The sequence below is a fragment of the Aquila chrysaetos genome (genome assembly GCF_900496995.4).
Source record: "Aquila chrysaetos chrysaetos chromosome W unlocalized genomic scaffold, bAquChr1.4 W_unloc_1, whole genome shotgun sequence".
Taxonomy (NCBI): domain Eukaryota; kingdom Metazoa; phylum Chordata; class Aves; order Accipitriformes; family Accipitridae; genus Aquila; species Aquila chrysaetos.
In genome coordinates, this window is record NW_024470321.1 from 4343578 (window position 1) to 4357047 (window position 13470).

At 44.1% G+C, this 13470-nt stretch overlaps 1 protein-coding gene across 1 annotated transcript in view; it reads right to left on the minus strand.

Annotated features, from left to right (window-relative positions):
• Positions 1–13470, minus strand: part of LOC121232881 (ras-related protein Rab-3C-like) — a 208784-nt gene that overhangs the window by 128727 nt on the left and 66587 nt on the right. Inside the window, 1 exon segment of the mRNA XM_041121391.1 lies at positions 12913–13031. Within this exon segment, the coding sequence (XP_040977325.1) occupies positions 12913–13031 (119 nt within the window).

A 13470-nucleotide genomic window follows, 5' to 3' on the forward strand; every position in this document is an offset into this window, starting at 1 on the left:
CGAAGGGTTGAGATAACGACAGATCTGGCTAGAGCGTGTTGAAACAAATTTGTCATACGCATTCCTTATATTAGATAAATAGATGTTAGTCACAATGTTGATTAATTTGTTTACATGGTGGCGTTTTGTAAGTCCTTATATGCTCTATGCATTGCCTGTAGTTACATTTATCACCTCTGGGAGAGTGATTGGGATTATCATTTTGCTGTACTGGGCAATGTCGACTTGTGAAATGATTACATCACTGGTCATGAGGTTAAGCTGGTATCTGTATGAGGCAGTGATATCATTTCCATACTTTGGGCACCTTCTATCGGATTTTATTGGTAATTACAGCCAATCCATGGGGAAGTTAGGGGGGGATACTCCCCCCCGTCCGTTCGCCTCCCTTTTCTCCTTCCGACTAATTACAACAGCTTTTGAGAATTTTGAATATCCTTGGGATGCGCAAGCCAGTGTGCTGTTAGTGCTATGCCTCCTGAATATGTTTCAGGTCTTGTTTAGGGCTACAAAAAGGCTCTTTAAGAGTACCACCCAGAGATCTGCCCCAAAGCTGGATATTCATGGGTGGCACGGCATGTGGGAGGATATGGGCAGGTATCTAGAGAACTTCTCACCCCCAGTGGCTTGGAAGTTCACTCCCGAACAACTACAGAACCCTCATGAAGTGGTAGAATATTTGAAAGAAAAATGCTGTGGCTATTCCAAAGATGTACAACTCGCTGCACTGTGCTGGGCCCTGGCCAGTATCTACCAAACACTGCTTGATATTAGGCAGCACCCTCAGGGAGAAAAGGGGGAAAAGATGGAAAACAGAACAGCAGGCAGCGCGGCTACCCCAACCCCGACAGCAGGCACCGTGGCTACCCCTACCCCGGCAACAGGCAGCGCGGCTACCCCAACCCCGGTGACAGATACTGCAGCTAAACCAGAGAACCAACCTGTGCCAGTATCAGTCGCCCCTGTACAGAAAAAGAAACACAAAAAGAAATCGGTTCGCTCAGTGAGAGATGAAGATGAACCAGGGTCATCACGAGAACAGGAGGAAGAGGCAGAACCTGAAATCATCACCCGATCTCTATCCCTGAGTGAGTTGCACGACATGCGAAAAGATTTTAGCCGCCACCCAGGTGAGCACATTGTTACCTGGCTGCTCCGATGCTGGGATAATGGGGCTAGTAGTGTGGAATTAGAGGGTAAGGAAGCCAAGCAGTTGGGATCTCTATCTAGGGAAGGGGGCATCGACAAGGCGATTGGGAGAAAAACACAAGTCCTCAGCCTCTGGAGGCGACTTCTGTTAGGTGTAAAGGAAAGATACCCCTTCAAGGATGAAGTTACATGTAACCAAGGCAAGTGGACCACCATGGAGAGAGGTATCCAGTACCTGAGGGAATTAGCTGTGCTGGAGGTGATTTATAATGATTCGGAAAATGCGCAGTCACCCATAGACCCAGATGAAGTCCAATGCACACAACCCATGTGGCGGAAGTTTCTACAAAGTGCACCACCAACCTATGCCAACTCATTGGCAGTAATGTCCTGGAAAGAAGGCCATGGACAAACGGTGGATGAATTGGCTGTCCAACTCTGGCAATACGAAGGAAGTCTCTCTTCCTCCCTACGGGCCTGTGTCTCGGCTGTAGAGGAATTGTCCTGAGAGTTCCAGCAATTCAAAGTGGATATGTCTTCTTCCCCACCTGTACAGGCCCGCATCGCAGCTATTGGGAGTAAGCATTCCTCTGCCCAAGAGAGAGGAGAGAGAAAGTACACACGACGGGCTAACCTGTGGTTTTACCTGCGTGACCATGGAGAGGACATGAGGAAGTGGGATGGAAAACCTACCTCAGTCCTGGATGCACGGGTACGGGAGTTGCGAGAAAAAGCAACCAGAAAAGAGGATTCTTCTTGGAAAACTGCTGCTCCAGTTTCCTGTGAGCAGTCCCCAAGACGCAGTAGATGGGCTGATCTCATTTCTGATCCTCTTGAAGGGACTTCTGATTCACGTGTGCGAAAAGTGAGTAACGAATATTCTAACCAGGATTGGAGGGGCCCTGCCTCCAGCCAGGTGGAGGAGAGGGACAACCGAGTCTACTGGACAGTGTGGATTCGATGGCCTGGCACATCAGACCCACAGGAATATAAGGCTCTAGTGGACACTGGTGCACAATGCACCCTAATGCCATCAAGTTATAAAGGGGCAGAACCCATCTGTATCTCTGGTGTGACAGGGGGATCCCAAGAGCTAACCGTATTGGAAGCTGAAATGAGTCTAACCGGGAATGAGTGGCATAAACACCGCATTGCAACTGGCCCAGAGGCCCCGTGCATCCTTGGCATAGATTATCTCAGGAGGGGGTATTTCAAGGACCCAAAAGGGTACCGTTGGGCTTTTGGTATAGCTGCATTGGAGACGGAGGAGATTGAACAGCTGTCTACCCTGCCTGGTCTCTCTCAAGACCCTTCGGTTGTGGGGTTGCTGAGGGTTGAAGAACAACAGGTGCCAATTGCTACCATGATAGTGCAGCACCAGCGGCAATATCGCACCAACCGAGATTCCCTGATCCCCATCCATAAGCTGATTTGCCAATTGGAGAGTCAAGGAGTGATCAGCAAGACTCACTCACCCTTTAACAGTCTCATATGGCCCATGCGGAAATCTAATGGGGAATGGAGACTAACAGTAGATTATCGTGGGCTGAATGAAGTCACGCCACCGCTGAGCGCTGCTGTGCCAGATATGTTAGAACTTCAATATGAACTGGAATCAAAGGCAGCTAAGTGGTATGCCACATTTGACATTGCTAATGCATTTTTTTCCATTCCTTTGGCAGCGGAGTGCAGGCCACAGTTTGCCTTTACTTGGAGGGGTGTCCAGTACACTTGGAATCGACTGCCCCAGGGGTGGAAACACAGCCCCACTATTTGCCATGGACTGATCCAGGCTGCACTGGAAAAAGGTGAAGCTCCAGAGCACCTGCAGTACATTGATGACATCATCGTATGGGGCAACACAGCAGAAGAAGTTTTTGAGAAAGGGAAGAAAATAATCCAAATCCTTTTGAAGGCTGGTTTTGCCATAAAAGAAAGGAAGGTCAAGGGACCTGCACAGGAGATCCAGTTCTTAGGAGTGAAATGGCAAGACGGGCGTCGTCAGATCCCTATGGATGTGATCAACAAAATAGCAGCTATGTCCCCAGCGACTAATAAAAAGGAAACACAAGCTTTCTTAGGTGTTGTGGGCTTTTGGAGAATGCATATTCCAAATTACAGTCAAATTGTAAGTCCTCTCTACCAAGTTACCCGGAAGAAGAATGATTTTAAATGGGGCCCTGAGCAACGACAAGCCTTTGAACAAATTAAGCGGGAGATTGTTCATGCAGTAGCCCTTGGGCCAGTCCGGGCAGGACAAGATGTTATAAATGTGCTCTACACTGCAGCCGGGGAGAATGGCCCTACCTGGAGCCTCTGGCAGAAAGCACCTGGGGAGACCCAAGGCCGACCCCTGGAGTTTTGCAGTCGAGGATATCGAGGATCCGAGGCTCGCTATACTCCAACTGAAAAAGAGATATTGGCAGCATATGAAGGAGTTTGAGCTGCCTCAGAAGTGGTTGGTACTGAAACACAGCTCCTCTTAGCACCCCGACTGCCAGTGCTAGGCTGGATGTTCAAACGGAAAGTCTCCTCTACACATCATGCAACTGATGCCACGTGGAGGAAGTGGGCCGCACTGATCACACAACGGAAACCCCAGTCGCCCAGGAATTGTGGAAGTGATCATGGACTGGCCAGAAGGCAAAGATTTTGGAATGTCACCAGAGGAGGAGGTGACACGTGCTGAAGAGGCCCCACTGTATAATAAACTGCCAGAAAATGAGAGGCAATATGCCCTGTTCACTGATGGGTCCTGTCGCATTGTGGGAAAACATCGGAGGTGGAAGGCTGCTGTATGGAGTCCCACAGGACTAGTCGCAGAAACTGCTGAAGGAGAAGCTGAATCGAGCCAGTTTGCAGAGGTGAAAGCCATCCAGCTAGCGTTAGACATTGCTGAAAGAGAGAAGTGGCCAGTGCTCTATCTCTATACTGACTCATGGATGGTGGCAAATGCCCTATGGGGGTGGTTACAGCAATGGAAGAAGAGCAATTGGCAGCGCAGAGGTAAACCCATCTGGGCTGCCGCACTGTGGCAAGATATTGCTGTTCGGCTAGAGAAGCTAGTGGTAAAAGTACGCCACGTAGATGCTCATGTACCCAAGAGTCGGGCCACTGAAGAACATCAAAACAACCAACAGGTGGATCAGGCTGCCAAGATTGAAGTGTCTCAGGTGGACCTGGACTGGCAACATAAGGGTGAGCTATTTATGGCTCAGTGGGCCCATGATACCTCGGGCCATCAGGGAAGAGATGCAACATATAGATGGGCTCGTGATCGAGGGGTGGACTTGACCATGGACACTATCGCACAGGTTATCCATGAATGTGAAACGTGCTGCAATTAAGCAAGCCAAGCGGCTGAAACCCCTGTCGTATGGAGGGCGATGGCTGAAATATAAACAGTGGGAGGCCTGGCAGATTGACTATATCGCACTCCCACGAACCCGCCAAGGCAAGTGCCATGTGCTTACAATGGTGGAAGCAACCACTGGATGGCTGGAAACATATCCTGTGTCCCACGCCACTGCCCAGAACACTATCCTGGGCCTTGAAGAGAAAGTTTTATGGCGACACGGCACCCCAGAAAGAATCGAGTCAGACAACGGGACTCACTTCTGAAACAACCTCATAGACACCTGGGCCAAAGAACATGGCATTGAGTGGGTGTATCACATCCCTTATCACGCACCAGCCTCCGGAAAAATCGAACGATACAATGGACTGCTGAAAACTACATTGAGAGCAATGGGGGGTGGAACTTTCAAACATTGGGATACACATTTAACAAAAGCCACCTGGTTAGTTAATACTAGAGGATCCACCAATCAGGCGGGCCCCGCCCAACCAAGACTTCCACATACTGTAGAAGGGGATAAAGTTCCTGTAGTGCACATGAGGAGTATGTTAGGAAAGACAGTCTGGGTTAGTCCTCCCTCAAGCAGAGACAAACCCATCCAAGGGGTTGTTTTTGCTCAGGGACCTGGGTACACCTGGTGGGTGATGCAGAAGGATGGGGAAGTTCGATGTGTACCTCAGGGAGATTTGATTTTGGGAGAGAATAGCCAGTGAACTAGGCTGTATGATATTTAACTGCTAAATAACCTGCCAATGTATGTCATTGTATCTATAGTGGCTATATGCCATATCAAGGGTATTACTGTAAGAATTACCCAAATGACTGAAGGATGGACTTTGAAACTGAGCCAAGTACAACAGTGATAGAACTGGAACTGGCGCCCAGCAATTTCCTCAAGATCAACATCTTCGACCTGCAGACCAAGGGTGTGGGTTGCACCAAATGTACCAGCCACAAGTTCCAGAGACAGCATACAACAACCCAACACCTCACACCATCTCTCTTATCCTGAAGGACTGTTACAACAGCTGGAGCCCCAAAGTCATGGACTAAATAAAATTGATGGACACAATGGAGGGATAGCCCATTGACTAAGGGAATACTATTTGTGTGTGTGTGTGGGGGGGGTGTCCATATACATATATATATATATAAGACAAGGAAAGTGGTAGTGGTTGATTGGAAATGTAAGATCTGGGCATGATGTAGATGGTATAGAATAAGGGGTGGATAATGTCCTGGGTTCAGCTGGGATAGAGTTAATTTTTACAGGAACCTGGGAGGTGTGGGGGGCATAGCGGGGCAGCTGACCTGAACTAGCCAAGGAGCTATTCCATACCATGTGACATCATGCTCAGTATATAACTGGGGAGTGGGCCGGGGGGAGGGCTCTCCTGCTCTCTCGCTCTCGACTTGCGGTGGGGGAAGTGGCGGAGCGTTGGGTCCCGGGTGGTGAGCAGTTGCACTGTGCATCACTCTTTTCTGTATACTCTTTCATTAGTACCGTCGTTGTTGTTGTAACTTTTTTTGTGTTGTCCCAGTAAACTGCCCTTATCTCAACCCTCGAGGTTCCAGGTTTTTTTCTTTTCTCTCCTCCGTCTCCCCCCTATCCCACCGGAGGGGGCGGGAGGAGTGAGCGAGCGGCTGCGTGGTCCTTTGTTACCGGCTGGGCTGAAACCACGACACTATGGAAATACACAAGTAAACACAGCACAATAGAGTTCTTAAATCAGAAATTGCCTGCTGCGTCCTAAGCCTCTGTCTCCTTCATAAAATAGGCAGATTATGTACCTTCTGCCAGCTGATTCCTTCCCAAAGGTGATGAGCTTGAGCAGACTGAAGATGGGGAGCCCTTTAAATGACATCGGAGAAAAAAGCAAGAGAAAAAGAGGAAAAAGAAGCATCTTTCATGGAAGACCCTCTGAACTTCTTAAGAAGATCTGTAACCATACTCCTTTCCAACAGGGACATTAAAAAATATCCATTTTATAATTTTTAAGAAATACTTTATTTTTTAAAGAGTGTGGGCAATCAAAGTTTTTCCTAGGATGCTGTCCTCCCTGCTCATCCAGAATGCAGGAAGAACCAGTTCTGTAGACCTTGACAGGCTCACAAAACACAGGTCATCTGAAAACTTTAACAATTCAAAGCTCTTAGGCTCTTTCAGCCTTGTGTGTCTCCTGAGGAAGCATCCCTGAATCTGAGACTTCAGCAATGTGGAATTCTCAAGTTTTGAATTCCTGCACAAAGAAGCCCTCCACAGCAGTGCTTTCAGCAGTCACCAGACAATGATAAAGATATTGCCAGACAAACACTTGAAGTTAGGACAACATTTTCAGGTGCAGAGGAGCAACTTAAAGTGAGTGTAAACCACTATACACAATGTACTCTCTGTTCCTGTGTAGCCTTTGGACTTTGCTAAGTTTCAAATCAAGCCAGCTGGGTTTCAACCTAGAACATAAAAATTCAGTCTTTTAGATCATGGTTTACATTCCTGCTGTTTCTGACCTAGCCGGAGACAATGCATTAGGAATATCCTGAGTATAAATAACTCTTCAACACCAAATAAGTAATTAAAAGTCTAGAGAGGTTGCATTTATAAAAAACAGGTTTAACTTCAACTCAGGGGCATTTATTTTCCTGGCATTTCTATAGAACTTAACATACTGAGTTGACAGCATTTGCAAAGAAAGTACAAAGCCTTCAACCTCTCCTTTCTACCGTAAGGAACCACTGCCATAAAGCAGTGGTCTACACCTTATGTGGACTGAACCACTAAGAGGGAAGGTGGCACAAAAGCTCCTAGTGAAATGTGTATTGGGTTTGGCTGAGATGGAGTTAATTCTCCCCATAGCAGCCCTCATAGTGCTGTGCTCTGCATCGGTAGCTAGAAAGGTGTTGATAACACACCAGTGTTTTGGCTACTGCTGAGCAGTGCTGGCACAGCATCAAGGCTGTCTCTCCAACATTTCCCCCCCTCCCTCACCAGCAGGCTGGGGGTGGGCAAGATCTTGGGAGGGGACATAGCTGGGACAGCTGACCCAAACTGACCAAAGGGATATTCCATACCATATGATGTCAGCTCAGCAATAAAAGCTAAGTAAAGGGAAGAGGAAGTGGGGGGGCATTCGTTATTTACGTTGGTCTTCTGGAGCAACTGCTACACGTACTGAAGCCCTGCTTCCCAGGAAGTGGCCAGACATCGCCTGCTGATGGGAAGTAGAGAATAAAATAGTTTGTTTTCCTTTGTTTTCGCGCGTGACCTTTGCTTTTGCTTTATTAAACTGTCCTTATCTCAACCCATGAGCCTTTTGTTATATTTTTCTCTCCCCTGTCCAGTTGTGGAGGGGGAGTGATAGAGCGGCTTTGGTGGGCACCTGGCACCCAGCCAGGGTCAACCCACCACAAATGTAATGATGAAAAAGGCTAAAAAAATGTAAATGCTACAGCTGGTAGCATAAAAAAGGAATGAATGCAACCACTGTGACATTATAACTGAACTAAAACAAATATACATTCAAGTGGCATGAAGTCATTCTCAACATTCACTTATTTCCTCTTCAGATTTAATAAGGAATTTGTTAAAGGAAATCAGATTCCACTAGACCAATTACTTGAAACGTGTGGATGCTGTCTAAAGAATTCTGCTCAATGGCATGCTTTGGTTATTGCTTGTTTCTAATTTAGACCTCAGCCAGGCAGAAAAATTATGCCCTACAAGTGGTTCCTATTTATAGGAAATAAAGCTGTTCCCAAAATCTGCATCTTTTAGGGTGGCATGACCACCATGCACCAAAGCACTGCAAGGTACACACTTGGCACTTGCAGCATTAGCTACATTTCTGAAGGAAAAAGCCTCCTGGAAAAGGCAGCTTCAAATTCTGAGCAGAGCTCCATAGGAGATCTGCTGAGTCAAAGCATGTTTGCTTTGCTGTTTCTGCTAGCAGCCAGATTTTCAGCACACATCCCCTCTCACTGAATAAAAACAGAAATTGTTTGTCCTTGTGAACTTCTGAAAACCTGTATCTATAAAAGGAGAATATTGTTCAGTGCTGTGACTACTGCCACTGGCATTTTCTTCAGAGGAAACACATTCAGAGACTGACCTAGCACTGCTTCCTAGCCAGCAGTACTGGCTTGTTCAGGCTGTCCTGGGAAAAGGGTCATGTACACAGGTTGCTCGCCTAACCTGCTACCAGAGGCAGAAGTAAGAGCCAAGTGAGAGAAACTAACTTCCTCCTACCTGAGTCAAACGAATATTCTTAATAATGATCCTTTCTGTCTGAGGAAGACAAATTCTATTTCCCCATTTTGTCTAGACCTATAACATTAATTTGGAATTTCAGTATTATAAATAATACACTCCAACTCTTTTCCATCATGGAAAAAGGTTATGCAGGTACTGAGTGTTTCCTTTGTCTTGATGCATGAACAACTCCAAATATTTCACAAAGAAAAATAAAGTGACAAAAAAACCTGTTAGCTACAGAATTCAAATTCAAAATACTTCTGAAATCTAGAGCAGGAAAGTATTTTTGCCTGTTACTTTCTTGCTTTCATTTCATTTTAGCACTGTCTAAAGAATTGGAAATATATACTTAGAAATACAGTCAGTTTGGAGAATACTAGCAGAATACAATGCAGAGATAAAAGTAGGTGACATTCTTCTTCAGGAGAACTAGTTAGAAGATTAGCAATGCTCCCTAAAATTAACATGCAGAAACAAATTAGTCCCTGAAAAGGATTAAAAACCTGAATTAGCTCTCAGTAGAGAAATGGAAAAGGGTAATCATTAACTTGGGACGTGGCTAGGGGTCCTGCATGAATCTTCTTGGAGAAATACTCTTCACTTATTTTATCAAAGTTTTTAAACATTTAGAATAACTGCTGATAAAGTCTATAGATGATACAAAAAATGTCCAAATGGTACAAAATTATTAAGGACCTGTCAATTATGTAGGCCAGTCTGAACTGTCCACCAAACTAGGCTCATTTAAACAGTATCTGTTGTAGTACCTGTGAAACTATACAGGGAACATAACTATTCAGACACAGGTTAGGTGAACATACCCTAGAAGGCAGCAATTCTGAAGTGACCGAGCAATTATAGGACAAGAGCACTGGCGGTGTATTCTTAGCATCATCCTCTGGATGAGACTGAAGGCAATAAATCACTGGGTGTACATACAGAGGAACTATCAAAAGGTAGAAACTCAAGATTTCTCATGCCAAAAGTTTTTGAATCTCAAAAAAAATCTCTATTTAGGTTACAACTTTTGTTGTTGCCATTATTTGTAATCTTTACTTTTTTTTAATTTTACTTAGGGAAAGTGAGATATGAATGTTTCCTGAAGTGTCTGCAGTATGGTTGAAATTTATTGGACCTTCAAGTCATTTAGCCAAGCTCTTAGGCAAAACACTTTCTCAGTCTCACAGAGTGGTGGACAAATGCTTAGCTACTATACTGTTGCATATATTGGTGCTAAGAGGTTTAGATAAAATTACAGATACCGATTTTTTCTTAATGTAAAATGTTAATAGTCAAAATAGATATAGCATTTCTCACAGCTGAATAGATTCATGCTGACCTAGGCATGGCATCTGGAAACACGACTATCCATCTGTTGTTATAAAGGAGAAATGTCAGCCAGACTTCAGATTGAAAAAAATGCCTTTCAGTATGAATACAACAGCTTTGAACAAACTGCTTTTAAAGAATCATCCCAACACACATTTTAAACCAAACTCCTTTATCCAAATCTAAAAGGCACCTGTAGATTCATTGTCCTGACTGCAGTGCAGTTTCTAGATCAAGCCTTGAAACTGATGGGATGGGATTTGAGCGTGGATTTGGCCAATTGTGCACATATATGAAATGGCACCACTGTCTTCACAGGCACGTTTATCACAGAGAAAAGCATTTTAAGCCCCAGAGAGGCTTAAAAGCTCACACTCCCTCCCCCCATATCTTTCACAAACGCACACATACGCACAGTCATGCTTGCTCTTCTGCAACATTGGTAATTCAGAGTTTTCTTTAACTTCTCTCACATTCAGAAGCAAGCTGTAATTTTGTAATTACTATCAAAATTGGAGCATGGGCTAATCAAAACCAACTATCAGCTGTGAGATGGGAGGAATAAAACAGAGGAAGAACAGCAGGGCAGCAACTGGGCTCATGAAATTAAAAATAAAAGCACATCTATGTCTCATCCTAACAAGTGAGGCACTCTGCCTCTCTGTCATCCCTTTCATCATGCAGATGACTGCTCAGTAGCTCTCAGCACATAATCATGCAATCTCTCCTGTCCACCAAATTTTTATAGTAGCTGCCAATTGTTTGTACAGCTTCTAGATATATTGATGGAAAAATCATATTTCACAAACCTATTTAAGAACTCCATAGCTTTTAAATATTTTCTTGTTTCATTTTACAGGGATTTATTTATTTTTAAATTAGTATGAAGCCTAGTTATTTTTCACTAGGAGAGAAAGTGTGCCAACCACACCAGATATAAGAAGCTGGAAAACAAACAGGTGAGAAAATTAATAATAAGTACCCATATTTACACTTGCTATACAGAAACCTTTGTATCAGAGGAAGCTAGATAATACATGGCATGCCATCTGGTTAGCCCGGAGATGGGGTAATGAGATTTGCAGATTACAGCTGGTCCCAGACAGCCATTATCACCCAGTTAACCCAGCGCTTGAATGGAATCAGCCCATAGACAAAGGACAGCAGAGACAAAGCAAGAAAGTGCCTCAGCTAGCAGGCCTAGGAAGCAGTGATGCTGGCAGGCACAATTACAGGTTCAGCTGGGAGGTTCGGTGTACTCCTTGATTCCCTGATTTTGCTAAACTTTCACAGCAGCATCTACAAATAAGACTTTCAGCTACTTCCTGTTAGGTAGGAGATTCCGTCTCATGCTGTTGAACAGAGCAGTACTCACAACTGTGTAACAGCAAGCCTTCAGCATGATGCCTCCAGCTTGTACAAAATGGGCAGAACATCCCTTTGGCATAACAAGTCACAGTGAGCAAATGTGTCTCCCCTTTGAGTATCAAGCAGAGACTCCTCTCAGATAAATTCAGTTGTCCAAAAGCTAGTTGTCTGGTCTATGCTAGTCATGTAAGCTTATTGATTCTCTAGTAAATGGAAAGAAACACTTGTAAGAGCAATTCAGTGTAGAGTCGTACAGATAACTGATGGGGAGAAGAAGGTGGGACACACTCTGGAGTTGTCCCTTTCCACTGGAGGAGTGTGAATGACTACATCCCTAGTGCTTACACAGGAAATGTTATGCAACCCAAGCTCCCATTTCTTGTAGAGCAGAATCAAGCTAAGGCTCTCAGTTCTTATTTTCAGAGTGCTGAATGACCAGGCTCAGCATATACAGACCAAGAAAAACTCCAAGTGTAGAGGGGGAAGCTGCTCCATGGGTTCAGTGGCACTTTCTACCACAATAATAATTAGAAGAGTGTGAAAGAAAGAAAGATTTTTTTCTTGGAGAGTCTGGGGCTGGGCAACAATTCCCATTAGAAACAAGCATCGCAACATCACTGCCTTTTACATCAAGCGTGAAACATGTTTCTGACCTTGCCTGTCCTGAAAAAAGTACACAGTAGTTAGTGTACATTTAAAATAACAAAAAAGCCAAAGAAACATACTGAACAAATCACACAAACTCTGAACAAAAGCCTCTCTCAAACACAATTCTCCCATGCAAGAGAGCACATGGCCCACACATGACAAATGCTATTCATATAATTCAGAGCGCTGCTAGAAGGCTCTCAGATATTAAAATAAATCATAAAGGAAGAGACCACTGAGATTAATTCTAGCTTTCCTTTTGGGTCAGCTTTACTTGAAAAAGCCTTCAATTGTTTGGATCCTGACTGACCCATGTCTAATTAAAATGACACACTTCTATGGAGACATTTCGACATTCACAAAATACATGGTAATATGAGTACCAGCCATATTAGGTTCCACTATTCTGATGAAGTTTGCTCATCATTTTTACACTTAAGGCACAAGACTGACACCATAATGTCTAACCAGCTACAGTTAAAAGCAACATGATGAAAAAATAAATCAAAAGACAACCCCCACATATGGTATTCCTTGTTTTTCCATGAACTATGGAAACACTTTCTGGTATCTCAGCAGTTACTCTCCATGCTAGCATGTTGCTGGTTTTAGTGGTATAAATAACCCACATTAACTGAAATCACAGAAAAACATAATGGTTACAATGAATTATATGCAACACATTTTATAGTAATCATTGTCTTTACACAAGAAAACCCCTATGTTTGGGTATAGGAATGCTTGGGTACAGCAAGTGAGTGATATCAAATATTCTCTGTGATATTTAATATGAATTCTAAGTTTTACTTACCAATCCTGCACAGCATTGAAGGATTCTTCATTCGTGATGTCATACATTAAAATGAAGCCCATTGCACCCCGGTAGTAAGCCGTGGTAATTGTTCTGTATCTCTCCTGACCTGCTGTGTCCTGAAACAATAAGAAACAAAATTTTTACATGTTGCAAATAAAATTACAATTTCTTTTTCTTTTAAAAGGGGAAGAAAACTCTGACATCACTCATTGTACAACTCTGCAATCCTACTCATAAAACTAATCAAGGGGGAGAAAATTGAGAATAAACACGAAAAAGAAGAATTCTGCACTGGATCATAATAGGTTTTGGCTGGGATAGAGTTAATTTTCTTCATAGTAGCTAGTATGGGGCTATGTTTTGGATTTGTGCTGAAAACAGTGTTGATAATACAGGGATGTTTTCATTACTGCTGAGCAGTGCTTACACAGAGTCAAGGCCTTTTCTGCTTTTCACACCACCCCACCAGCGAGTGGGCTGGGGGTGCACAAGAAGTTGGGAGGGGACACAGCTGGGACAGCTGACCCCAACTGACCAAAGGGATATTCCAGACCA